Source organism: Natator depressus, chromosome 15 (genome assembly GCF_965152275.1).
Source record: "Natator depressus isolate rNatDep1 chromosome 15, rNatDep2.hap1, whole genome shotgun sequence".
Lineage (NCBI taxonomy): Eukaryota > Metazoa > Chordata > Testudines > Cheloniidae > Natator > Natator depressus.
The window spans coordinates 26,418,035-26,444,657 of NC_134248.1; the positions used below are offsets into that span (position 1 = coordinate 26,418,035).

The following is a 26,623-nucleotide window of genomic DNA, read 5'->3' on the forward strand; positions in this document are numbered from 1 at the left end:
GGGGTAACAGCATCTGCCCCGGGGGTGGGGTACTGGGGTAACGTCACCTGCCCCCGGGGGGGGGGAGGGATACTGGGGTAACGGCATCTGCCCCGGGGGTGGGGTACTGGGGTAACGTCACCTGTCCCCGGGGGGGGAAGGGATACTGGGGTAACAGCATCTGCCCCGGGGATGGGGTACTGGGGTAACGTCACCTGCCCCCGGGGGGGGGAAGGGATACTGGGGTAACGGCATCTGCCCCGGGGGTGGGGTACTGGGGTAACAGCACCTGCACTGAGGAGGGAGAGTTACTGGGGTAACAGCACCCGTGGGGTAGGGGGACCGGATGTCCCAGTTTTACAGGGACAGTCCCAATATTTGAGGCTTTGTCTGATATAGGTGACTATTACCCCCCATTACGTCCCGATTTTTCACACTTGCTGGCCGGTCACCCTGCCATGGCGGGAGGGGTTGTTACTGGAATCGTTATCTTAGGGCTGGTCTATGGTTAAATAGGTTGCCACCCTGGCCACGTCACCTCAGAGTGTGACTAAAATCGCAGCCCTAGCCTATGTAGCTAGGGCTGGCAAAAATTGTAGACACAGAGGGCTGGTCCCTGCTACAAAGGTAGGTCAGGGCTGTAAAAACGTCACTGCTTATGGGGTGTAATTAGGGTGACCTAAGCCCCACTGTCACCATCGGTAGGTCGACTGAAGAATTTCTAGTTTAGAAATACCCAGTTATACTGGGGAAATATTTTTTTGTTTGCCAGTATTAGCTGTGTCTGCACAGGGACAGTTATACCAGCGAACCCATTTCAATGAAGACAAGGTCTTGTTAAAAAAAAAAAAAATCACCCTCCAAGTGCCAGTCATGCTGCTATATCTCATTTCATTACTGGTATAAGTCTCTAGCCCTTATAGAGTTAAAATTTTGCACTAGAGTATGAGTTGATAAAGCTGGGTCTGTGTTGCTTTTCAGTAAACATTGGAGACAGAACTAAAAGCCCTGTAGTGTGTTATCAGCAGTGCTGCAGGTAATGTGGAAAAAGCTGTTTTAGCAGTGGCTTGGTGATCCATAAATAATAAATCTGTGATTGGCAAGTTCCAGCCATAGAATCATAGAAATGTAGGGCTGGAAAGGACCTCAAGAGCTCATCTAGTCCATCCCCCTGCACTGAGGTAGGACCAAGTAAACCTAGATCTTCCCTGACAGATGTTTGGCTAACCTAAGGGTGGCCCACCTGTGGCTCCAGAGCCACATGCGGCTCCTTCAGAAGTTAATATGCGGCTCCTAGTATAGGCACCGACTGCAGGGCTGGAGCTACAGGCGCCAACTTTCCAGTGTGCTGGGGGGTGCTCACTGCTCAACCCTTGGCTCTGCCACAGGCCCTGCCCCCACTCTACCCATTCCTGTCCCCTCCCTTGAGCCTGCCGTGCCCTTGCTCCTCCCTCCCCCAGCACACCATGGAACAGCTGATCAGGCGGGAGGAGGAGGTGCCGATCAGTGGGCGGGAGGCACTGGGAGCGGGGGGACTGATGGGGGGCTGACAACGTATTACTGTGGCTCTTTGGCAATGTACATTGGTAAATTCTGGCTCCTTCTCAGGCTCACGTTGGCCACCTCTGGGCTAACCTGTTCTTGAAAACCTCCAATGATCAGGATTCCACAACCTTCCTTGTAAGCCTACTGCAGGGCTTAACTATCCTTATAGTTAGAATTTTTTTTTCCAGTACCAACCTAAATTTCCATTGCTGGAGATTAACTTCAGTGGACATGGAGAACAATTGATCACCGTCCTCTTTAAACCAGTTCTTAGACTTATCAGGTCTCCCCTCACTCTTCTTTTCTGAAGATTAAGCATGTCCAGTTTTTTTTAATCTTTCTTCATAGGGCAGGTTTCTGGAGGTGGTGAGTGGTTCCAGCTGAGACCATTGCCTAGAATATTCCCTAATGTCCCATCTTAACTTGCTTAGAGGAGGGCCCCCCTTGTGCCAAATAACTTACATGTGACCATAAGCCTCAGTTGCATATGACCCCTCATCTTCTGTCCCTATCAGCCAGGTCTCCCTCTGCTAGGGTCTTCTTCAGTTGTGGGAGCCTAAAGTTAGGCAACTACATAGAGGTGGCTGAGGTAGCAAGCAGCACAATTCCTGTTGGATTAAGGGCCTATCATTAGCCTCCATGTTTGAAAACACTGGGTCTAGCTCTTAACTGACCCTTTCATTCTGACATGCCATTAATGTAAACCATCAGAAACTGCTACCTTGAGAAAAGCATTGCAGAGTGCTCAAGATGCTACAGGCTAGGGATACTCAGACAGTGGTTCAGGAGCAAATTAGCGATCAACCTTACCCAAAAGAGCCACAGTAGTGTGAATTGATTGTTTCATTTACTATTTTTATATTATATATTTATATTATATAATTCTCATAGCAAAATGACTGACCAAGGATCATTTTATCAACTACAATTGGTTAACAATATAGTAAAAGCATCTTGATTGGTTAATAATTAAATTACACAGTGTTTTAATATGTGCTGCAAAGAGCTGCAGGAGACACATTGATAAGCCACTTGTGGCTCTTGAGCCTCAGTCTGAGTATCACTGTTTTAGGCCTTTTGACAACTCCTTCTACTCAAGCATGCTTCTTCGCACCCACCCCCTGCACCCAATCTCTCTCTCAGCTGGCCAGGCAGTAGCCACACCCTTTCATTCTTGCTGTCTCTCCCCATCGTGTCCGGGTTCGTTACTGCCCCAAAGCTCAACAGGTAAAAAAATACACCAGGACAGCATGTTTTACAATGCTGCTGTATTCTAGATTGAATTTCCTGACAAGTGGGAATTGTTTTCATGGCACAATTTCTGTCTGCAACAGCAGAAGCTTTGGCCCAATCCATGGTGAATGTTTAACTATTGACCAACAACTTTCAAACCTCCCCTACACCAGGTAGACAAGGAAATGACCCAGATGTAACCGATGGGGAAATGCCTTTGAGAGTGTACAAATCTGTCAAGATACTGTGTTAGCTGTACTAAGTTAATAATTATTTGTATGGCAGTAGTTCACAGAGGCCCTGATCAGAGCTCCACTGTGCACATACAGCACCTGCCCCAGTGTTTAAATCCACATCAGAGACTCTGTTTTCACTGGAATTTAAAATATATATAATATGTAAACATTTCTATTAAAGTTATGTTTTGCAAATTATTTTTTTTAGAAAGCCTAAATTTTGGTCTTAAATAGACCTGAGTATCCATTTGAATGTAAAGCCACTATACGTTTTATAAGCTTCACTGCCACCTCTTGACCTTCCAGAACATATCTTCCTTGAATGAGAAGTAAATCTCAGACAGCCTTTCTCCATTAAAAATAATCGGCTCTAGAACACACATTGTTTGGGTCCCCAGCAGCCCAAATGGAATTTTTCTTACCCAATCACTTCCTTTCTAGTAGAATAATCCCACACAATCCATAATGGATGGGCTCTTTTCCTGTGGGATTTGGAGGTACAGGGATGTGGGAACATCAGACATCAGTCACTAGAAAAGTTCTTCCATTTATCTATTTCTTTTTGATTTCTAAATAACAAGGGCCCCTGCACAATCTCTGAGAAATAGCAAGAATGCAAGACAAAGGTGACAAGAGAATAACCATTTATTAAAGGAGAAACAGTACACTCATTCTTCAAATTAATACTGATTTCCCTGCTTTTGTTCCTATTACTATAATACATTCGTTACCCCAAATTTAAAATGATTACAGATTTACTTTATATCATGTGCCAGATACTTGGTTGATAATCTTGAGAAAAATACATCAAAGGCTTATATACAGTTATAGAAAAGAGTAAACCCTATACTGTATGTTGTACAGGTAGCAGGGAAGATACAGTATAGTTTCAGTTCTTTTTACATATGCTAGAAGACATTCAAAAGAAGATAGATTTAAGCCATCTGAATAAATGATTTAGGGCCCAGTGGGTCCACCCTGGTTCATGTTGAGTGTTTTCTTACTATATGAGCAGCCCCTCTGAAACTAATTTAATTGTCCGTGTAATAAGGTACATCTCAACATTAGTACGAGTGACACAAGCTAGACCACGTTGTGTTTGATGGTTTAGATTTCTTCATTCCTTATTATGTTTTTGCTTATAAGAAAATCCACAGTTATTAATGTTGAATTTTCCATGTTACATTCATCTGAAAATAAAATAAAAACCAGGGAAACCATATCATGAAATAGTTAGCATAAATGCTTAGTTTCCTATGGACTTTACTGAAAACTTGCTCGAGGATACAAGTGTGCTGGAAGATTTTTTTTCCACAGGAAACACATTAATAAAAATCTCCCAATACTGAGGTGGTTTTATATTTTTAAGTCAACAAATGAAGTAGTCATGTTGTACTGTTTATCCCATAAACAGGTCCTGTGATGAGTTCTAATAAAATTTAAAAACGTGAATGAGAAGACATGTTTTTTCCAAAATATAATTTTTAATATATATATGTATATATACACACACTCTATAGAAGCTGAAATGGATGTCACATAAATGGTAGTAAGTGTGCACAGCATACAGGTTTTTAAAAATTCCCCACAGTAGCTTATGTTTTCTTACCTGCTTCATGATTTTAAAAATTTCATACTGTAGTCCAATGGAAAGAAAGGCACTACGTTTATAGGTAGTGCACAGAGCTCAAGTTCTTTGATCAAGAGCACAGTAAAATAGTTAATGAGTAGAGGAAAATAAAGATGAAATATTTCTCAACCCATTCCAGTGTCAAAAGCTTAAAAAAAAAATCTGAATATACAAATGCAGCCTTAAAATGTCTTAGTGCAAATATGAAAATTAACAGCATAATTTTAAGGTATTTAAATAAGCTATAACTATAATGCTTTGTTCCTATACATTTTTCCTATTGATAAATTTAATGGTGTAGGGGACATTTCTTGTTCGAAATGGTTCATACCCAGAAGTTGGGAATAAATGGCAAAAAGTCATTATTAAATAATTTATTTATACGTCACTTTAGTTTATTAAGGGGGAAATAAGGTATTTATGAATGGAAGATCAAAATATCTATAGGTTTGAAACCGAGGACGTGTGTGTCAAGAATCACTGTCCCTTTTCCTGATGTCTGTACACACAAATGCTGGTGGGGTAAACTGTCCAATTAGTGCATACAAATAAAGTTTGTTTTCCTGGCCTTGTATTGCATTAGTAGGTCTCGTCGTCATTGCAATTGGTTGTCCAGTGCCCGAACACTTCACAGATTTCACAATAGGGGCGCTCTTCTTTTCTGCTGCCATGATAAGTCGAATGGGGAGGGTCATCTGATGCCTGTGCCTGAGTTGGACAGTCTTCAGTTTCATGGAGATCAAAGCAGTCGCAAATATCACAGAAGAGGCGAGGTTTTTTCTTTGACTGATTTTCATCCTCGCTGCAAGATCAAAATTGGTATAGGTTAGGCTGGATAGTCTCTTAAAGGCGAACAAACCCAAAGGACATTATAATAAACTTCCACCAAAAAAAAACTTTTTTAAAAATAAAAGTTTATAACAACATCCAATACGGTTAAAACCAAGGCATATATCAGTGAATCACAAACAGCGAAGAGAATCATTGCCCCTCCTGGCCAAAAAAAGGCAGCAAAGCTTCTGGATTCCCCCGTAGCTCTGCAGTTGCTCAGATTCTTCACATGGTGATTATATCCACTCTAGCCAATAAACAAATTATTCATTACATTTTTTAATCTACACAAATACGCATCCACTATTTCAAAGGCATTTGTATGAACTGGTAAAAATAGTTTCTTTTTTCATTGATACAGGGGATATGACACCACAATTAATTTAAAAAACGCTGAGTTCTGGACTGGTTCCTCCACATTTGCACTCAGACACCAGCTTCTAGGAGTAGAGGGTGTTTTCCTAATTTATAGGGGGCCAGGGTCACTGTTGGGAATTGATAACTAGGACATGCTGATGTTTGTTTCAGAGCTGCAGAGAAAGAGCATGTGCTACCAGTTAGAAGTTAGAGGTGGACCAGAAAAAGTCTGGATCCAGTCACCTCAGAGATACGGGCAAGTCACATTTGCACTTCATGGCTCAGGTCTCTCGCTCTGTCGGCAGTCAGGCTGACCTGCTTCAGCTGCACAGGCTGACAGAAGTGATTTATACTGGAATCAGCACAACACAAACCAAACACCTTTTCCTTTAATATTAATACCTGTCATAATTGTTTATCTCCTCATTGCCATTGAGAGCTGCTTCAGACATCATTTCCACCTTCAACTTTAATTCTTCATTTTTCCTTTGAAGATCCACTATTACTGAATTCAGGAAGTCAATCTGGGAGATTTAGAACAAAGAGTAACATATTTAGAACAAAAAGAAAAGGAGGACTTGTGGCACCTTAGAGACTAACAAATTTATTTGAGCATAAGCTTTCGTGAGCTACAGCTCACTTCATCGGATTATTAGTGAGACACCATGGGTATAACAGGTGAATGGGCCCTAAAGGGGCAATGGAACAACACAGGGCATGCATTATCTCTGAACTTGGGCCCCTCAAAGGTAGACTGAACTCCCAGACCAGATTGCAGACAGTTACAGCATTCTGATAAAAGACCATTTGAGTTTTCCCATAGCTGAATAGAAAGCAGCTAAGTGAGCTAAGCAATACGTAGCAAATTAATGCAGCAAATAAAAAAGTGTAGAAAGCAGAAACAAACCATATGCTGATTGGAGGAAAATGTTGCCAGCAGCGGATGAAAGCAAGGGACACGAGGAGAAAAAAACAGAAAGAGAAACCAGAGGTTAGAATGTTAATGACACTGCTTCTAATCTATACACACACTAGGAAATAGTTACTAGGAAACAGAATGGTATTCCCCATTCCAGGACTTTACTGTTAATCAAATAAACATAGAATCATAGAAGATTAGGGTTTGGAAGAGACCTCAGGAGATCATCTAGTCCAACCCCCCACTCAAAGCAGGACCAACACCAACTAAATCATCCCAGCCAGGGCTTTGTCAAGCTGGGCCTTAAAAACCTTTAAGGATGGAGATTCCACCACCTCCCTAGGTAACCCATTCCAGTGCTTCACACCACCCTCCGAGTGAAACAGTTTCTCCTAATATCCAACCTAGTATCCAACCTCCCCCACTGCAACTTGAGACCATTGCTCCTTGTTCTGTCATCTGCCACCACTGAGAACAGCCAAGCTCCATCCTCTTTGGAACCCCCTTTCAGGTAGTCAAAGGCTGCTATCAAATCCCCCCTCACTCTTCTCTTCTGCAGACTAAACAACCAGTTCCCTCAGCCTCTCCTCCTAAGCCATGTGCCCCAGCCACCTGATCATTTTCATTACACTCCGCTGGACTCTCTCCAATTTGTCCACATCCTTTCTGTAGCGGGGGACCCAAAACTGGACGCAATACTCCAGATGTGGCCTCACCATTGCTGAATAGAGGGGAATAATCACTTCCCTCGATCTGCTGGCAATGCTCTGACTAATGCAGCCCAATATGCCGTTAGCCTTCTTGGCAACAAGAGCACACTGTTGACTCATATCCAGCTTCTCGTCCACTGTAATCCCCAGGTCCTCTTCTGCAGAACTGCTGCTTAGCCAGTCAGTCCCCAGCCTGTAGCGATGCACGGCATTCTTCCATTCTAAATGCAGGACTCTGCACTTGTCCTTGTTGAACCTCAGATTTCTTTTGGCCCAATCCTCCAATTTGTCTAGGTCACTCTGGACCCTATCCCTACCCTCCAGCGTATCTACCTCTCCCAGCAGCTTAGTGTCATCCGCGAACTTGCTGAGGGTGCAATCCATCCCATCATCCAGATCATTAATAAAGATGTTGAACAAAACCGTCCCCAGGACCGACCCCTGCTTGATACCAGCTGCCAACTAGACATCGAGCCCTTGATCACTACCTGTTGAGCCCGACAATCTAGCCGGCTTTGTATCCACCTTATAGTCCATTCATCCAACCCATACTTTTTTAACTTGCTGGCAAGAATACTGTGGGAGATCGTATCAAAAGCTTTGCTAAAGTCAAGATATATCATGTCCACTGCTTTCCCCATATCCACAGGGCCAGTTATCTCATCAAAGAAGGCAATCAGGTTGGTCACGCATGACTTGCCCTTGGTGAATCCATGCTGACTGTTCCTAATCACCTTCCTCTCCTCCAAGTGCTTCAAAATGGAGCTGTTCCATGATTTTTCCAGGGACTGAAGTGAGGCTGACCGGTCTTAGTTCCCCGGGTTCTCCTTCTTCCCTTTTTTAAAGATGGGCACTATATTTGCCTTTTTCCAATCATCCGGGACCTCTCCTGATCGCCACAAGTTTTCAAAGATAATGGCCAATGGGTCTGCAATCACCTCAGCCAATTTCCTCAGCACCCTTGGATGCATTAGATCCGGACCCATGGACTTGTGCACGTTACATATTACATTCCACTCATCTTTAAACAGGCGAAATTGTTTCATGGTTATGCATACTATTTTTTGTTTCCTGCAACATCTATCCTCATGGATAGTAAACTGGATAACTTTACAGGTTCTTTAGCTAAAGTAATAACCATCGCCTCATTTGTGCAAGTTTTTCCATAAGCCTTTTACCAAGACTATTCCATTATACCTGAGCAATTCCCCCATCCCAGTTTGAGTGAAATTCTGTAGCTAGGTTAATGAAGCAAAGACCAATGTTTTCAACTGCATGAGCCTGAAGATAGGTACCTGCTTTTCTGAGTTAGCAAGCATCAAGATTCTCATGGGATTAAAGGCTTAGCTTTAGCATCTAGGGTTGAAAATTCTGGCCTTAGCTTTTAACTGACTCTCTTAATCTGATGTGCCATTAATGTGGCCCAATCAGAAACAGCTTCCTTGATCAACTGAATGTACTCAATAAGCAACAACCCTTCTGGCAGCTCCTCCCAGCCAGGCATGCGCCTTCCTACCAGTTTTTCTCAGATGGCTAGTCAGTTGCTGTCGCCTGTGACCAGACAGCGGGTCTGGATTCTTTCTGGGGCTCTTTACTTGCCATAAAGCATCCTGTTCTTCTGCCTCTACCCTCTTGCCCTGGTTCCTTCCTGGCTACACATCCCCAAGGCCACTTCCACAGCTGCCACCCACCTCCATCATCCTCTTCCCTCTGCCATTCATATTCTCCCTCATCTACTCTGAGAATCAGGAACAAAGGGGTTACAAATCAATCCATTACAACCCTATTTAGATAGGATCTAGTAAGCTATCTTTGGGAAGACATTTTATTCAAGCCCAGGCTGCTAAAAGTATGTTTCTACTTTAGAGTGCTGATATTTCAGATCCAATACCTGGCTCTCCTTTGCTTTTTCTTCTTGGAGTGGATTAGCAGCAGTGTCACCTTTTAGAGAAAAAAAGCAAGATGTAAAAATCCTGCAACCTTATTATGAAACATACAACAACAAACCAAAACCATGTAAGTTCTCTACCCTCTGGGATAACCTCATGTCCATATATTTCGAAATTAGTCAGTAGAAGCCATCAATAAAGTGACTTATGTTGATATATCTGATATTTAGCACTGGTATGTTATACAGAAGTACTTTCAATATCATACATTACATGTTCAAGTGATATGCAAGCAATAACTAACCCTTACAAATTCCCGATGAGGCAAATATTCGCTCCATTTTACAAATGGAGAAATCAAGGCAGAAACTGTAAGGGACTTGGAAAAAAGTAGAGGGAGTCCACACAAAATCTGGGATTAGAACTCACAAGGGTCCTGGCTCACAGTCCTGTCCTAAGACCAGGTCTGATTTCTTTTCCTGGTGTGAGAAAACAGGTTTCCAGGAGTCATAATAGACTTCATTAAGAAATGCTCTTTTGCACAGGAAAAATATACCATTTATAGGGATAGGAATTTGAAATGGATTCACGTAGATATTTCAGGACAAATTCATCACTGATGTAAGTGGGAGCAACTAGTGACATCAATAATGTTATCAGATTTTAAGATTTTAATTTAGTCCCATTTCCTTCATTCAAAGTCTTAAACTTGACTATTGAACAACGGTAAAGCCATCTCAGTAGAGGAAGTTCAACATATTAAGATCTCTGCTAATGGTCTGGTTTACAGGTACGCAATATTGATCAGTTAACAGCAAAGGTACGAAAATGCTCAAATAGACCAGAGTGGGAGCACTGATACAGTAAATGGACAGTCTGTGTGTTACCTGAGGAGCTAGTTATAGAAGACGGCTGTTTCTTGTTCTCTTTGAGTTTCTGCTCCAGGTTCTTCACCTTTTGCTCAAGTTTCAATTTATCAGACTCCAATGATTGAACTACTGACTGCAAGGTTTTTGCAGAGGCATTTTCTCCACGGAGCACTGAGATCTGCAATAATTAATTGGAAATGCTTAGGCAGTTTGGAGTAAAACCAAAAGCAATGAGGGAATGTTATTATAGTAGAATAAACGCTAGATTACCACCAAAAAGATAAGCCATTAAACACGTGACTGAAACACAAAAACAATGTTTAAAACCTACTTTGATTTGAAAAAAAGTAAAGACAGAAATAGCAACAAGCTCTTCAAAAGCGAGCGCTCAAAGCATGATTTTATATCCCTATTTAGACACCTACGTAAACAAGTGGCCTAATTTTCAGAAGTGCTGAGAGCACCCACAACTAAGGAAGCCAGTGGACGCTGAGCTCCTCTGAATATCAGCCACCTATTGGGACACCGAAGGAATGATTTAGAAGCTCAACTTTAGGCACCAGTTTTGGAAAAATCTGTATGTTCCAGAATTCATTAATAAAATGTTTTAAAAAAGCCAGTGACAGCTTACAGTTTTGACTACTATGGTTCTAAAAAGATACCTCATTTCTGAGTTTTTCCAGTTCTTCATCTTTCTCTGTGATCAAGGCACTAGTAACACTGATGGATTTCTGTAAAGAAGCTCTCTCTTCATCTATTTCTTTTTTTAATACGGATTCTCTAAAAGAAAGTCAAAGAGTTCCAGAAATCATCTGAAGAGTTGTTCAGTTAACATTGCTTAAATCAACCTACTCTGAAACAAGAAAATTAGGTTTCATAGTTTAATATTTTAAATTAACTATCATTAGAAAATTTTCTTAAAAGCATGTTTCGGTTCTATATTTCACTGAGATTTTATATTTGCAAAATCATTTTGGATTTTACTACTGTGGAAACAAAACAAAAAGGTTTACCTATGTAGATACATGCCAGAATCTGCATATCATCGCATCCATTTGAATTTAAAGAAAAAAGTTAATAGATTGGGGAGATATAGAATCAAAAAAACATGTTGCACAGAATGATCCACAAAAACCTAACTTCAGAGTTGTGTTACTTCTTGGAATAACTATTAACAAGCAACAAAAAGTACATGCAAAGCTCATTATACAATTGTCATGCAAAGCATGGATGATGGTGGAAATATCAGCTGGTCCTCACTTATTTCAGTAATGTCATGTTCTCCATAGAGATATATTTTGAGAACTATTGGGCCTTTACAATAGCTACTGTCTTAGCAGAAATCCACACAGAAATTGTTCTTTTACTACACAGAAGTAGACTTTTTAAACCCCAACATGGGAAACTGCACAGTTCATAAATGAGTAGGCTGTCTGAAAAGCACTCCATTCCTATTTGTTTTCATGCGTTGAGTAAATGATTTAAAAAGTAGTCCAATGGGTTAGAAGGTGGTGCAAAATGATACTACATGGGTACCATATTTAACAAATAACCCCACAGTGGTGAGGTCTCAGAGCATCACTGATTGAGCGTGTGGATTGAGCATTGAGGAAATAGTTTATCTTCTCAATAGCAAGGGAAAAGAGTGCCAATAACAGCAGACCGGAATAGGAATAAAATCCCAAAACGTTAAGGGATTTGATAAAGTCTTGTATTGTAATATTCATAAGTGTCCCAATTAATTCATGTACCCATATAATGAGAACTTGTGCTCTGAGGGCTACTGCTGCAAAAATACCTTTTAGTTTTGAAAGTAACAGAGTTTCATGACAAACCATGATTTTCAAAATTGAGTGCTCAGAATAAGACTCTTACACCCCACATTTAAGCACCTAGAAAAGTGGTCTGATTTTCAAAAGCATGGATGCTCCATCAGCTTCCACTGATCCCCTTCAACAGGAACTGCTAAGAGCACCATACTTTTGAAAATCAGACCACTTTTCTAGGTGTCTAAATATGCAATTAGGAGCCTAACATTAGGCACCTCCATTTTGAAAATCATGGCCATCTTTTTCAAGTTCTTAACCGTCTTTTTTTTATATACTTCTGAGAAAACTGACCACGTAATTTAACTGGAGGAGTACTTAAGTTTTAATCATGAAGGAGCAGATTCTTCAAGAAGATTGAATGTCATAATGATTGTCAGCCAAGTAATCAAACAAAACTAACAATCTATTAAGACTATCCAAGTGGTCAATATTACAGTATGTCCTTACAGAACAATGCACACTAGATATAGTATAACTGATAGGCCCAAGATGGAGATTTTTAATATCCATGATATCTACAGTTAGTGAGACCCATGATATCCAGCCCATGACATACAGTACTGTCAGTGACTCAGGATTAATAGAAAACTCAAGCAACAATGACCGTACAAGTAATTCTTTCATTGTTAAGATTATGCTTATACTCATGAATGGAAGCAGTAAGTGGAGAATCTGGGGTTTATGGAGAGTGATGTACACACCTCACAACATTCAGGTTCCTGTTTTTACAATGAAAGTAAATTTCATGGAAACACAAAATTGAAGTGTTGAGTAAAGAATCTCTCCTACTAATACAAACTTAAGCTTTTGTTAACAAAGAGCATTTAATGAGTCTCCCCTTAAGTGCTTTCACTGGCACTGATTCAGCAAAGCACTTAAGCACGTACTTAACTTTAAGCATGGGAGCAATGTCATGGGTTTTCAATGGGATTACTCACTGCTCTAAATTAAACACATGCTTAAATGCTTTGCTGAACTGGGGACGCTGTGTAGAGTGGTGAGACTGGATAGACAAAGCAAGGTCTGCAGAGAAACCCACGCTGTTTTTTGGGAGTAGCGGGAGGGGGCTGATGACACATTGCACCGATCTTCCCCCTCAGCCATAGAGCCCTGACCACACAGTATATTTGGAAGAAGGGAAAATATGTTGTAGAGGTGCTGCTCACAAACCCTTCATGTACAGGGATCCAATACCATGGGGTTTGTCTTTCCCCGGAAGGGAGAGGTGGAAGGGAAGATGGGAGCCCTCGGGGACTTGCATCAAAAGCTTGCATCAAAATATTGTCCAACATTTCAACTTTATCAAATCTTTATCTCAAAGCATCACACAAATGTTTTGTACGAAAATCAGTGAAGGACTGGATGGCTGACCATTTTTTAGTATTGGTAAAAGGGGGAAATACAATGTGGGCACTGGGGAGGTCTGATACCTAAAGGAGGGCAAATTACACTGTACTTAGACGGGGAGAGATTGCATGCATTTATCAGTACTCTATGTGTGTGTATAACTCTATTTTATAAAAACACAAGGGAGAAAGAAGAGGGGAGCAGAATGAAGGAGAGAAAACAAGAGGAGGAGAGAAAGATCCCTTTCATGTACCATTGCCTTATCATTTAGAGGGCAGTGTCTTTAGGAAGAAAATCTTGAAGTGTCGTGGACCCACTCAGGCATTCTAAAAAGTGCAAAAAGGAAAACCTACAAATACTGTAGGTGTGTTGCTTTAAGCAGCGTTTTCACTTAGGCCTGAATCACATTCACCTATCAGCATCACCAGATAATTCACTCATCTGATATTCTAATCTTCAATATCATCTGCAATATGAGGTAATATTAGGGTTAGTTAAACTTGAAGGATGCATGTTGAGTTGGAATTAGCTTTATATAATGACTTGCAAGCGAAAGCAGCTGGAAAATACTCATGATCACCTGGTAATAAGATGGGTGCTGTTATACAAAATTCATCCCTTCATACCACAAATGTCTATTTACTAACAAGTCTCGAATAGTTTAAGTAGCACATAGATGTTGGATTGTATGAGTTTTATACAACAATTCCAAGTGCTGTAAAGAAAACACCTGTATAAGAAGTTAAATTACACTCTGTGCAGAGTATATAAAAAGTTGTGTGGGATATGGATTCCTTTTCACATCAAATTACCCAGATTCTTCCCTTACTACAAAAATAAGAAATTCCAATAATGAAGCAAGTACCTTAAAGTGTTACTGGGCAAGCTTTAAAAATGCAAGATAACAAGAACCACATGTTAGAAACATGAGAGAGAAATGCAAAATACAGTAAAGAAGAACTAAATTTGCACTGACTTTTTTTGTTGTAAAAAATAGAAATATATATACTGCTGAATATTTTACAAAACAAAAGCAAGACACTGAGGGACAAAGGCAGCCAAAAATATGTACAACAACTCTACTTAAAAAAAATTTATTTATTGTAACGTGGATAGACTTTCTTGAGTCTTACCATTAAAGACACACAGATATAGCAAAGGAAGCAAGGGTGGGAAAGGGAAGAGAGAGGAGTGAAATGAGTATTGATAAATAGCGCAAGCTCAAAGACAGTAAGACAGTTAGCAATCCACAATGAATCTAATGAGCTGAAGTCACATAGAATCCTCTCTTAGTTTCAGATTCATAACTATCAAACATTTGTCATTCCTGACTGGAATATTTCATAGACAGTCCATCGATACTAAAAGGAATTCCTGTGGGTGAAGGAAGGTGGGGAACCTGCTGCTAGCTGGACATTTGGCCAAATTAAAATAAAAGATGTCCCCGCTTCTGCATCCTGAAAAAGTCTAAGGAAGGCAGGGGGAAACATCAATGGACACCATCTTTAGTGTGTGCGCGGGGGGGGAGGGGGGGGAAGCAGGGGGAGATATGGATGAGGAAAGAGACATTTTTTATTTAATTAGGCATGGTTAGCTTAACCCCTATATTTTTTAACATAAAATTAATGTCACATTTCAGCAAATTTTAGCATCAGTGGCTTGCTCTCTGTTTGAATCAGGCTGACTTGTTCTAGTGCTTATTTTGGCCTTCATATCACAGCCTATTCCATAAAACAGGATAATCATGTTTGTCAAATGCGCCATTAAAATGCTGGTGTTGCATGTAGACTTTTAGGACAAGTGACTGACGGTATGTAAGGATGGACAGATCTGGCAATCACTGTACAAGTGTCAGTGTTCCTGTACAGCAGCTGCCCGAGATAGAGTATCCACAAATGTAAAAATGCATCATTAAATGTGTATCTGAGGGTAATTTTTTTTTTTTTTTTACTGTACTGGACCTAATGATATTGTCCTTGCTTGTGAAGCTTTGCAAAAGGAGTCGAAATCTAACTGTAGCTTTAAATAGTTACATTTTATGGTTCCTGGTTGAGATCAAGCTCAAAGAAGCCAACACACCCTACACACCTTCTCATTTCTTCTATATTAGACATTCTGGAGCAAATCCCCAGCTGGGGTAAACTGTCACAGTTCGATTGACTTCTGCTAAGATATGACAATTTACACTAGATGAGGATCTGCCCCCTCCTCTATATTTTCAGGTTCTCTCTTCTCATTCCCATCCCTTTATTAAAAAACATACTTAAACTAGAGAATGTATCTAGATCAGGGGTTCTCAAACTTCACTGCACTGCGCCCCCCTTCTGACAACAAAAATTACTACAAGACCCCAGGAGGGGGAACTGAAGCCTCAGTCTGCCAAAGCCAAAACCCAAGCCCCACTGCCCTGGGCAGGGAAGGGGTCAAAGCTGAAACCCAAGGGCTTCAGTCCCAGCCAGGAGGCCTGTAACCTGAGCCCTGCAGCCCAGCACTGAATCCATCAGGCTTCGGCCCCGAGCCCCACCAAGTCCAAGTCAGCCCTGGCAACCCCATAAAATGGGGTCGCGACCCACTTTGGGGTCCCAACCCACAGTTTGAGAACTGCCGATCTAGATACTGGGTGATCCTAGTAACAGAATGAGTTAAGGTCTCAGTGTCCTATGATACTCTATGATCTTATTACAATGATCAGATCCATCGCTTTTACTTGTGTAATATACCATATACATACTGTCCTTTGGAAAAGTGCAAAACGTAATACAGCATGGCACATCCAAAGGAAATCAAGTGGTTAGGGAACAAAAATGGGGTCAACACATTAAAAGGATAACTAAGAACCTTTGCATGAATATTAAGATGACATCTGATACCTGCCAATAAAATTACCAAAAAAAAAAAAAAAGTAGTAATTTTACTGTTTTATTTGATAGAGTTCAGCTTAATGATCCCTCTGTTAGCCAGAGGAATCAGTTTTGTGAAGAGCAGGATCCTTCCCCAAGCACCACACAATTTCTCCAAGACAAATCTACAGTTTTTCCTACGTACAGCTCACACGATGGTACCTGTCCAAGTGAGCTGTCTAGTTTTCCTTAACAAACTCTACATTAAATGGGACCAGAGTAAAGTTTGTACTTTGGGACCATTCACTGGAGGATATGGTTTCCAATGGAGGAGTCCCAGCAACCCAGAACAATCTCATAGTATGTAAAAACAGTGGTGAAAGAAGTGGGAGTTGCCTTATGTGCATTTGTCAGATGTGTAAGCGATCTAATATTCTGGCAGAGACTAAAAATATCACTAAACTATTTGGTTACTGAAATTAGGAGAATTTAACATCAGTAAAAGGTAGGAGACAGTTAATTGAATAACAGCAGCTGGTAAATACTAGATTAAGTTCTGGTGAATGTGTCCTAATATTAAGCCAATTACATTTTCACCCAACTTTTAGCGTGGAAAATAGTAAAAATATTGTTTGCATGTATTTTTAGTATTCCATATGTAAAATTATTTCAATGCCAAACTGTGCAACAGTCCCAGTACATTTCACTACTGGAAGATAGGAAGAAAGAACCACATTTTTCTGTACTATTAGCTTTGTATTACATTTTGTTACGGTTTCCATAGAACTGTATACTTGAACACACACACACACCTGGAAAAGCTTACCTCTTTTTCATCTCTAACAACTGGTTATTGAGTACAGATCTCTCCTCTTCCAGCTAAAACACAAACATCAAAAGTGAGCATTTAGCGAATACACCAAGAATCAAATGGTTTGTTCAATTTAACATATCCTAGTTTCCCCACGTCTGCTGCGGCTACTGAAGCATGGAACATTTTTGGCAAAGTAATTTGTTTTCTCCAGGGGCAAGTTAAATATAATCACAGATTGTTCAATGAACAGGGATGTTAACTAGCACTTGTAGGCATAACCAGGACACACTGCACAGAAAAAAACTGCCTCTACAGGTCCAGTGGCCTGGGTTAATGAGTGCAAATAGGCTCAACTAGTTTGCAAGAGTTCAGGCACCTTTATACCAATACATCATCTACTTCACCAATGACGGGTGGTGTAAACTGCAGCCCATCATCCAAACATGTTAACATAAACTGGGTGTGAAAGCAGTGATCAACAGAGAAGGTACATGGATTAAATGAGACCTTATTAGAAAGATAGCAACTAGGTCACTCTCAGTCTGATGAAATTCTTCATCATTTCAGTGAGCCCTTGTTTTATACCAATTAACCATTATTCAATGTGCAGTGCAGACCAGATGTGGAATACCATCAAATTAAATTATTCCTGGGAATGCCAGTGGCACATAAGGGTGTCCAAAGAGATCGCGCACATTGGGCATCCAGAGCAAAGTAAATTACAGTGGGAGTGAAGGTCTGTCTGTCATCCTCAGGTCTGAGGATAAGTTCAGGTCACAAGCATGTTAATTTTCATTGCCCATCCTCTAGTACTGTAAGGCTTCCTGTTTTAGGACTGGTGGTTCTCTTATTGCTGGGGTACAACGTTACATGACTTTGCTTATGTATTCACTTGAACAGCAGTAGAACCAAGAGAGAGAACTAAGGCCACTGAATTATCTAAAGGCTCAGAAGATAACAAAATCTCCTTCTATAGGAGACTGATCATATGGAAGAGCCAGCAGCCGTGCAAGACCCTGCTAAATGACCTAAATAGCAGGGATCTTTGGATTATATGCCATCATATTCCTGCGAGCACGTTGGAAGTCAAAAATAGCAATTTCACTGACAGAACAAAGCACACCCCCTGCTTCTGAGGATTTGTTGTCTGCCTCCTACACACAAGCAGGCTATATTATCTCCTTGAATTCTGTGCTTCTGTAGAAGCTAGTGGGGAAGCGGTGAAATTCTGAAGGGAGAAGGGTTTAATTTAAAAGTCCTGAAAGAAACGGTGTCCTTAAAAAGCTACATATTTAACCAATGCTCACATAGGTAGGGGACCATGTACATGAGTATCACATAGGAGGACAATGGGGGTAGGTGGATTCTATGTCCAGAATCTCAGCTCTCTCTAAGTCCACCATTCACCCAGCTAGTCACTTTTCCCCTTCGAGATATTTTTAAAAATCCCTTGTCCTCTTCTGTATCCTTCCCTCATCCTCAGATAAGACACTTGTGGATCACACCCTTTTGGTTGCCTTTTCTTGGAGTAAACAACTTGCTTTCCTTCATCAGTAGGCATCGTTTGCAGCTCCCCACAGGCCACCTGTGCAGCATTAACCTCGCACCAACAAGCAACACAGTCCAGCATCCAGTTGCTTGGGTTACCTCTGGGATGGCCTCATTTTTCAGTCTTAACTCCTTTTGCTCTCTACTCTCTTCAGACTTTGAAAATCCCTGAAAGCCACAATCATAATGCCCCCAAAATGTGCATCCCTTCCCCAAGTCACACTGCCACCTTGCTGTCAGCTCAGCTGCCTTTTGAACAGTTCCATGGGTGCAGAAGTTTCTCCTGCTCCTGTCTAGCTTTGCAAATCCCACAGCATTTATGACAAGATGGAAACAGAAAAGAAAACATCAATGAAGTTGTGGGTTTCAAGTCAAGAAGGGAACTTTGGCCTCCCTTTTCGTTACCTGCCTGGGGGTGGTGAGCCAATGCAGTCTGCTGTATGGACCAAGTCACAAGGAGCAGCTTGTTGGTAGAAAGGGAGATGGAAAGATTATTGTGAAGAATGTTAGGGTCTGCTTTAGGTTTATATTATTTTAGGTACAAAGTGTGTGAAAGGTAAAATATGTGGGAGGAAATGTGATAGGGGTTTGAATCCTCAGGACTCTGTGAGGGCCCATTGTGTTGCCAGCATCACCCTGGAATCTTCGTTTGAAAGTCAGCTGTTGGCGGAGGACTGTTGGGAGAGAGTGTGGAGACTGGCCAGTGGGAGGTGGTGTTGTCTGGGCTTGCTGAAGCTGCCAAGAAGGGTCTCTCCTGGAACTTGTCCATTAGGGCTGACAGATCCAGAATGCCAAGAAGGCAGTGGTGAGACCATACTGGAAGCACACTGGAGTCCATAGCTTACAAACAGGAAACCTGAACTGAAGTACGAAATAAGACTTTCTGGGGCTTGAAAAGGATAGTGGGAACATCCAACTGTTCAATATTAAGTTCATGCAAAGATTTTAATTGTAAATAATACATTACAACTTTGTTAATTCAGTCTGGAGTGGAGCTGTTGTGACTGGGGATTTCTGCGGTGGCCTTCAAGGAGCACCTACCATCCCTGTCAGGGACTTCCTGCTCCTGAGGACAGTGTCCTTGTAACAAGGAAGCAGAGGGAGGGGTGCCCTGAGGTAACATTTTCAAATGAGAAGCTTGGTGGTGGCACCTGGTGTCTGAGGCCAGGGTCATGACAGATGCCCTTTCTTCCTCCCACTCAGAGATCATTCTCTTTCCAATAATCTGCTCCACTGCATATTTTTTAAGAAGTTGGTCTCAAGCAGACACCACCTACCTTACTGAGCAGGGTTACAGAGGAGTGGATAAGCTGAGCTAACAGATCTTTCCACAATCTCTTCATTGAAGTTAAAACTCATGTGTTGGTCTGAAGCCTGAGAGCACCAACATAAAAACATTGCAAGCCAGAAAAGCTCCCCAAGCTCAGTATGTATCTGACTGGGGAATCCTTTAGCTAATTACAAATAGCTAATTATTTATGGATCAATATAGATGAAACCCCCTCAGTGTCTGCAGCATAAGCCACTTTAACCTTTAGATGTCAGGATAAATCATTCATGACACTGTATTCATTAATTTTGCAAAATGTGTCATGTGTCCATAGATTCACTAACCCAGTTGACTAACACTCTTGCTAGAATTTATATGGTTACCATAGTGACTGCTCAAAATACTTGCAACATATGCTTGATACCTGTCTTACTGTATTTTAAAAGGCACAAAAATCAAAGAGCAAAACATTGCTACATTTTGGTTCTTTCCTTATTTTTTGAATAATATCCACTGTACAAAGAGGCAGACTGGGTCTATGGCCAACTCTACGTGAAACCTGATTCTCCTGGTTAAGATGGAATTTTACTTTTCACTATAAAGCATCCCCAATGTAGCAATGCTCTATATTAAAATTCCTTCTTCATGGACTCACCTTACAATGTTACTCACTCTGAGAGCTTTCCTACACCATCTGCTTGGGCCCCATATGGACTGAAAGGATAGGAACTCTTATCCTGACATGCTCATTCAGTCAACAACATTCTCATTCCAAGCTGAGCAGAATCCAGCCCCTTACAGGGGCTCTGGAGCAGTTTCACTATTACCTCCATAGAGAGAGAAACGCAGAGACCTGCACTATGGAATCCTGAAAGGAGGCCTACATGCTAGCATGTCCCAGTAATGGTACATTTACCCAAGTGATAGTAAAAGGGAGAAGGTGATGGGATTCGGTGGGATTGTGTTAGCACAGGGCAGAGTTTCATGAGCTAGAATCCTCGCAGAAGGCAAGTTGACTTCATTATGAGAATCAGAGCTATGAGGAGAACAAGGTTTTTCTTGGATTTCAGAATTAGACACATCTGAGAGGCGCTCAGGAGTGGTGTGCAAAGGACTATTTTTAAGGGAAGGATATTGGTCCTTTTATCTCACTGGAGGCTTGCTATTAGTTTATGAACCGCTAGACTTCATTCTAAGCAGCCAAGTTCCATCCAAAGCAAGAAACAGATAAAAGTTTTGCTAAGCAGAGATCTTGCACATTACACAACCCTGAGCTAACCAAAACTGAGCTGAGAGGAGCTGCATTAAAGAGTTATGTGGCACTACAATTTACATTTTCCATGGCACCAATTCACTTTTGCTCCTTTGTACCACAGCACAATTACCCCTGAGGTCATTTCCCTGGTATTCAAATAGACACTGTGAATTACATGGTTTGCAGCAATGTGGACTGACGAGCAGAGGGAGCAAACCCAGCAGCCAGCATTTCAGGGTTTCAAGGGCTCAGATTATTACTAAGATTCCTTCCTCGCCAAGGAGAATTTCATGTGATATGAATGGCTACAGTAAGCACGTAAGCTGTTTCTCCTCCAAGCCCTTGGAAGACTCCTTGATACTAGTGCCTTGGGGCAACTCCTGTGCTCCCCTCATGGGAAGAGAGCCCTGGATGCAACGGAAGTGGTAAATTTACACTGTGCAGGATGGCAGGATTAGATGAGCCTGGCAGGAGGTCCACTCCTCTGCCCAACAATGAAGCACAGCTCCACAGAGGCTTCTGGCTGTCAAAGAGCATGTGTGTTTGTGGGGGGACTGGGAGTGGGGCAGGCTGGGGAGAGCTAAGGCTGGCAGATCCATAACTAGGTGATCCAGACTGCTATTATCCCCCTGGGAAGACAGTCCAGGAGCTGCATGGGCTACTGCAGCATTCTCCCTCGGACCTCCCAAAGCCTGGCTCCTTGGACCATGCACTGAAGGCCATGGATTAATGGATGGCCCTGCTGCCAAGGATGCCTTTTCCAGTTGTGGCTGGTCTGAAGAAAGGAGCTGGCTACCTGCAAAGGCTCGGACATAATTTGAAAGGGAAAAAAGGCTCCCATTGGTTGTTTAAGACGACAGCATCCTATTATCACACCACTACTCAGGAGGCGGGTGAGAGCCTGCATGCCAGGGACATTCCGCAATCATCTTTCAAAGCACTTTGTAGGGTGAAGGATTCCATGCACTATTCCTGTCACAGCACCCAGGAGGACTTAAAAATTGCTCAGGCTTCAGCTCTAAGAGGTGCTTTGAGGAAAGTGTGCCCTCTCAAATCTTGGTGGAGCATGAGGTTCTGCAGCAGGGCTGGAAGGGAGACTTCCAGTAAAGCTTGAAAACACAGAACACATTAAGTGCTGTCACAAAGGCACATGCTCTATGCAATGGCGACGTGTCTGACAGCGGCTCACATACTGCTCTTAGCCTTATTTTTTTTACATTGCACGTCATGTCCTAGAATGAGACACGCTATTGTCAGAGAGCATGGTGCCATAGTTCAAATGCAAACTTTGAAAAAATAATTTAAATGGTTGTACTTCAGGAAGAGGTTCTAACATAACCAGAATTATTCTATGTGAGATCTAGAGTTTCAATTAAGCCACTTAACATTTAAGTTCTAAATCTTTATTTGCAAGTACCAATGTAATAAGCTCCATCCACAATAAATGTATTTTAAGGTTCTATTGACATGTACAAGGCAGTAGAGTTTTACAGACTTTACACTGCCACCAGAAAACCTTATACCAACCCCAGTCCTCTAATACCCACCATTTACACCCAATACAGAAGCGCACACATGTGCACATTTCCACCACCATTTTCATAGTAAAGGGGTTTTGAACAGTATTCTCCAAACCACCTTAAAATATTCTCTCTGGAAGGATGGATTTTTGAAAACAACTACAGTTTCTCTTAATATAGGGGGAAAGGATGTGACAAGAAAGTTGTTTGGAAAATAAAAATATCCCACTAGAGTGTCTCTTTAGTAGACCCTTGCATATGGAGTTGGCTACAGCACATTTCATTCACACTTACCTGAAGCCTTCAAATGGACATCTCTGTTATAAAGATTCTTTATGGGTCATATCACCATCCACCATCCTATGATTCTAACCTTCTAACGGAGGTGGTTTGCAAATGTATTTAAACACTCTTGAAATGAACTATCCCTTTAAACCACAAACGCACATTACAGGGTCATACAGGCATCCATGGAAACAGTATGGATTATTTTAAACAATCAAACTGCAGCATCCTCTAGCACTGAACAGTTAAGTGTTTAGCCACCCTACCTTCTGATGAGTTGTGACTTCGTCCCTGCTCCTGCCCAGCTCCTCGGCAAGTTTAACGTTCTCCTCTTGCAAGGCTGTGAGCTGCTGGGACTTCTGAGCAGCCGCCAGTCTCAGCGCTTCTCTGCAAGGACAGGGAGTGCATGGTTACCATAGGAACAAGACAGGCAAGAAAAGACTGTGGGAGAGAATCAGCTTCACAGCTTGGAAAAATACATCTAGGTCACGTGTCTAATAGGATCTATAATAAAGGTGACAATCTATACCTTAAATGCACACTGATAGCTTTAACCCCGAAAAAGAGAGCGGTGGGAGCACAACATACAATTACTTCCTTTTCCTTGAAATGCATCTGATACCACTGCAAGGGAAAGTCTGTTCAGCGTCCTATTACCAGTTCTACATGGCTCCAAGAGTTTAAAAACCCTCGGATTTAGAAATTTGCTAATTTATGGTATTAAATTTTGTTTGAAGTATGTTATTTATGTCTGAAGAGACAGTCAGGTAGTTCTAACATCCCACCCCCCGTACAGGCACAAAAACATACCCAGAGTTTTTAACCAAATCTAACACAAACAGAAATGTTTATGAAATTAAAATTATCAAAGAAACTCCATTTGTTCAGACTGAAATATTCTCTGGAATGGCTTGCAACCCAAACACTGAAGAACAGACGAAGTCAGGTGAGCCAAAACGTAATGATGACTAGTCTATTTTTGTGGTCCTTACAGTGAAATGCACAACATAAACAAACATTAATAGCAAAAAAAAAACAAATTAGGATTTTCAAGTTTCGTTAATCCATGTTGCTGTTGAGAAGATTGGACTTTTTTAATAATTATTTTTAACGGATGTATTTAAAAAAAAAAAGCCTGTTGCATAGTCTGTGTGTATGTCATTTAATAAGGTACCTACAGAAGTTGGCAGGATGTTTAAAAAAAAAGTTGCATTTTATTTCATCTAGGCAGTTTTTTTACCATTGTATTTTGCTTTCCTAAAGGGATACTCAGTGGTCATATTTGCCAATATTTCACAGTCGAACACTGACTAGAATACTAAAATATGTTACGATGACCCATGGCTGATGTGCCCCGGAGGGATACATTTATGTAACAGGATTCACAAAACAGGAGCATTATTGGCTAACTCGCTAAATTACAGTTTAAACAAAAGTATTTCTTATTATAGGATGAACATTTTATCAAGCAACATTAAAAGTAATCCGGTGTGGTGTGTATTAAACTTAACGCAAACATTTTCCAGCCCTTTCCCTAGATCTTATGCCATAGCTACATTAGTTATTAAAGATCAGGCTCTAGTGTAAACAATTTTTGATGCAGTTTTTCATGCTCGATTAAGGCAGCCTAGTTAAACTGTATTTAATGTGCTGGCTCACCCACTGAATCAAATTATCTTGGTATGAATCTGTTTGCTAATGCAGGAACACATCTAATTTGAACATCATTTGTTTACTGTGCTGCAGTCCATATCAGTGCTTTGACTTTTGATTTTGGCACTAGTGTGTCAGGAAGTCAGATTCCTGATGTTAAAGGCACACAAATAGTGGCATGGATTTGTGTGAAACTGCAGAATTCCGTTGTAATTCATTTGTATCTGAGAATTTTATTTGATGTCCAAAAGAGCATTCATTTGACAGGGTGTTTATTAACCAGGTAAGTAAAATCCAATCAGTATCACTGCTTCTCTGGTGCCCAGTTTTATACATTATGCTCTTTTGCAAAAATGGTTACCACTTCCACTGAAAGACTTCCCTACCTACAGAGCCACAGCTGGCTATTGAAAGGGCTCTCCTGCATTATTCCCCTCCACAATTACAAGAGTTTACCATCACCTACAGGGCATCCCAAAGGCATTCTGGCAATCACAGACTGCTGAGGAATTCAAGGAAAGCTGTAGCTGCAAAATTCAGCTCCATCCTTTACCAATGTTAATTACTTTGTTTACATGTCAAAGTATTTATAATGTAATAATCTTAAATCAGTATTACAATTACCTGTCAAATTAGATTAGTTACCCCCCACATCCATGAAGTCCAAAATAACAGGTAATTAGAGACCATGTTCAGCAATTGGCTATGATTAAGGTTTGCCTTAAACAGAATCATAAGAGGACCAAGTGAGAGGAAACCAATCTCCTTTATCTAGAAGTCCCCTACACAGAAGCCTAAACAGCAATTTCTATACATAATTTTTGCTTGACAAGTTGCAGAAGAATAATTTTTAATTAAATATGGGATCTGCTAACTTCTTGGGGTTCTAGGAGTAGAGCAACTAGTCTGGAAATAATTACTTTGCCTTGGCATTTTCTATAAGGGCTGAAGCAGGTGGGAATTACTGATGGAATAAAATCCTGTCACACCAGAAGGGGCCATTTATGTTTTTAAAAGGACAGAAAAATCAGTACCGCGATGCAGGTGCTGGAACATAGCATTAATATTGTGTGTTCTGCAAGAAAGACTGTCTCTCCTTGCCTGGACTGCCTTGATCTCACAGCACCAGTCAAGTGTGGGGCAAAAATCCCCTGCACAGTTTTGAAAATCTCAAGCAATTATCTCAGCCCTACAGTCCAAGTTCCAGGTTCTGAATCTCCCCAGCAGGTCACCACATTCCCCCCACACAGAGAGGATGGGATTGTAGACCTGAGGTTAAGTGTGCCAGGTCTCTAAAGCTTGGGACACTGAGGGGCCAGTAGCCATGCTGTGTCTTTGTTCAGGGAGGGACACAGTTTTAGGCTGCTGGATACCAATTATGAGCTAATAGTTTTATTCAGAGGTTAACATGCACTAATCAAATTGTGGCCAGAGGGCTTTAAACCAGAGAGACTGTGTGTGTTTCTTTTAGTACTGCCCTGGGATGGCCTCAGCTAAGGCACTTTTTTACTACAGATACACCTACTCCCTACATTTTCTTTGGAGTCCTATTGGTTTAGTTTATTGACAAAACAAAATGATTATATTAACACTCTAGAGTCAAGATAAATGTGAGCCCAAACAGCAGCACACTCTGCTTCACCCATTGCCAGCTACATTCCAATTTCAGAATCTAGGCTAAGGCAGTCTAGATTAGGAATGGACCATGGTCAGCTATCACGCTGAGCTCCATCTACACTAGAGGCTAAGTGGTGTTTAACAACATGCTAGCTGACACATTTTAAAACATCACATATTTTCCTATGCTAGACAAGACCTGAGAGAAGACAGCAGACAGACAACTTGATTTACACATACCATGGTGAATTTTCTCTGGTACAAGTTAGAAAAACCAGGCTTTGCCTGGCAGTATGTGCAAATTTGATAAATAAGCCATTGATAAAAAATTAAAATCAAAGATATAATATGTACAAAATCATTTGAACCACTAACACTTTAAACATGTTGCAAGATTTGTTTGGATTGATGCTTTTTAAACAAATTGGTGCCCCCATGTGGCAGAAC

At 41.1% G+C, this 26,623-nt stretch overlaps 1 protein-coding gene across 5 annotated transcripts in view; it reads right to left on the minus strand.

Annotated features, from left to right (window-relative positions):
- Positions 1-3,665: 3,665 nt before the first annotated feature.
- Positions 3,666-26,623, minus strand: part of CLIP1 (CAP-Gly domain containing linker protein 1) — a 113,964-nt gene continuing 91,006 nt past the window's right edge. For 3 of the 5 annotated variants that reach the window (XM_074973003.1, XM_074973001.1, XM_074972999.1), the window contains 7 exons: positions 23,173-23,293; positions 17,041-17,093; positions 10,861-10,978; positions 10,217-10,376; positions 9,332-9,381; positions 6,214-6,335; positions 3,666-5,425 (listed from right to left, as the gene is read on the minus strand). In XM_074973003.1, coding sequence (XP_074829104.1) covers positions 5,203-5,425; positions 6,214-6,335; positions 9,332-9,381; positions 10,217-10,376; positions 10,861-10,978; positions 17,041-17,093; positions 23,173-23,293 — 847 coding nt within the window. In that variant the 3' untranslated portion in view covers positions 3,666-5,202. Of the gene's footprint in view, positions 5,426-6,213; positions 6,336-9,331; positions 9,382-10,216; positions 10,377-10,860; positions 10,979-14,239; positions 14,261-17,040; positions 17,094-23,172; positions 23,294-26,623 lie in introns of all 5 variants that reach the window. The other 2 variants (XM_074972998.1, XM_074973002.1) reach the window with 1 other exon arrangement.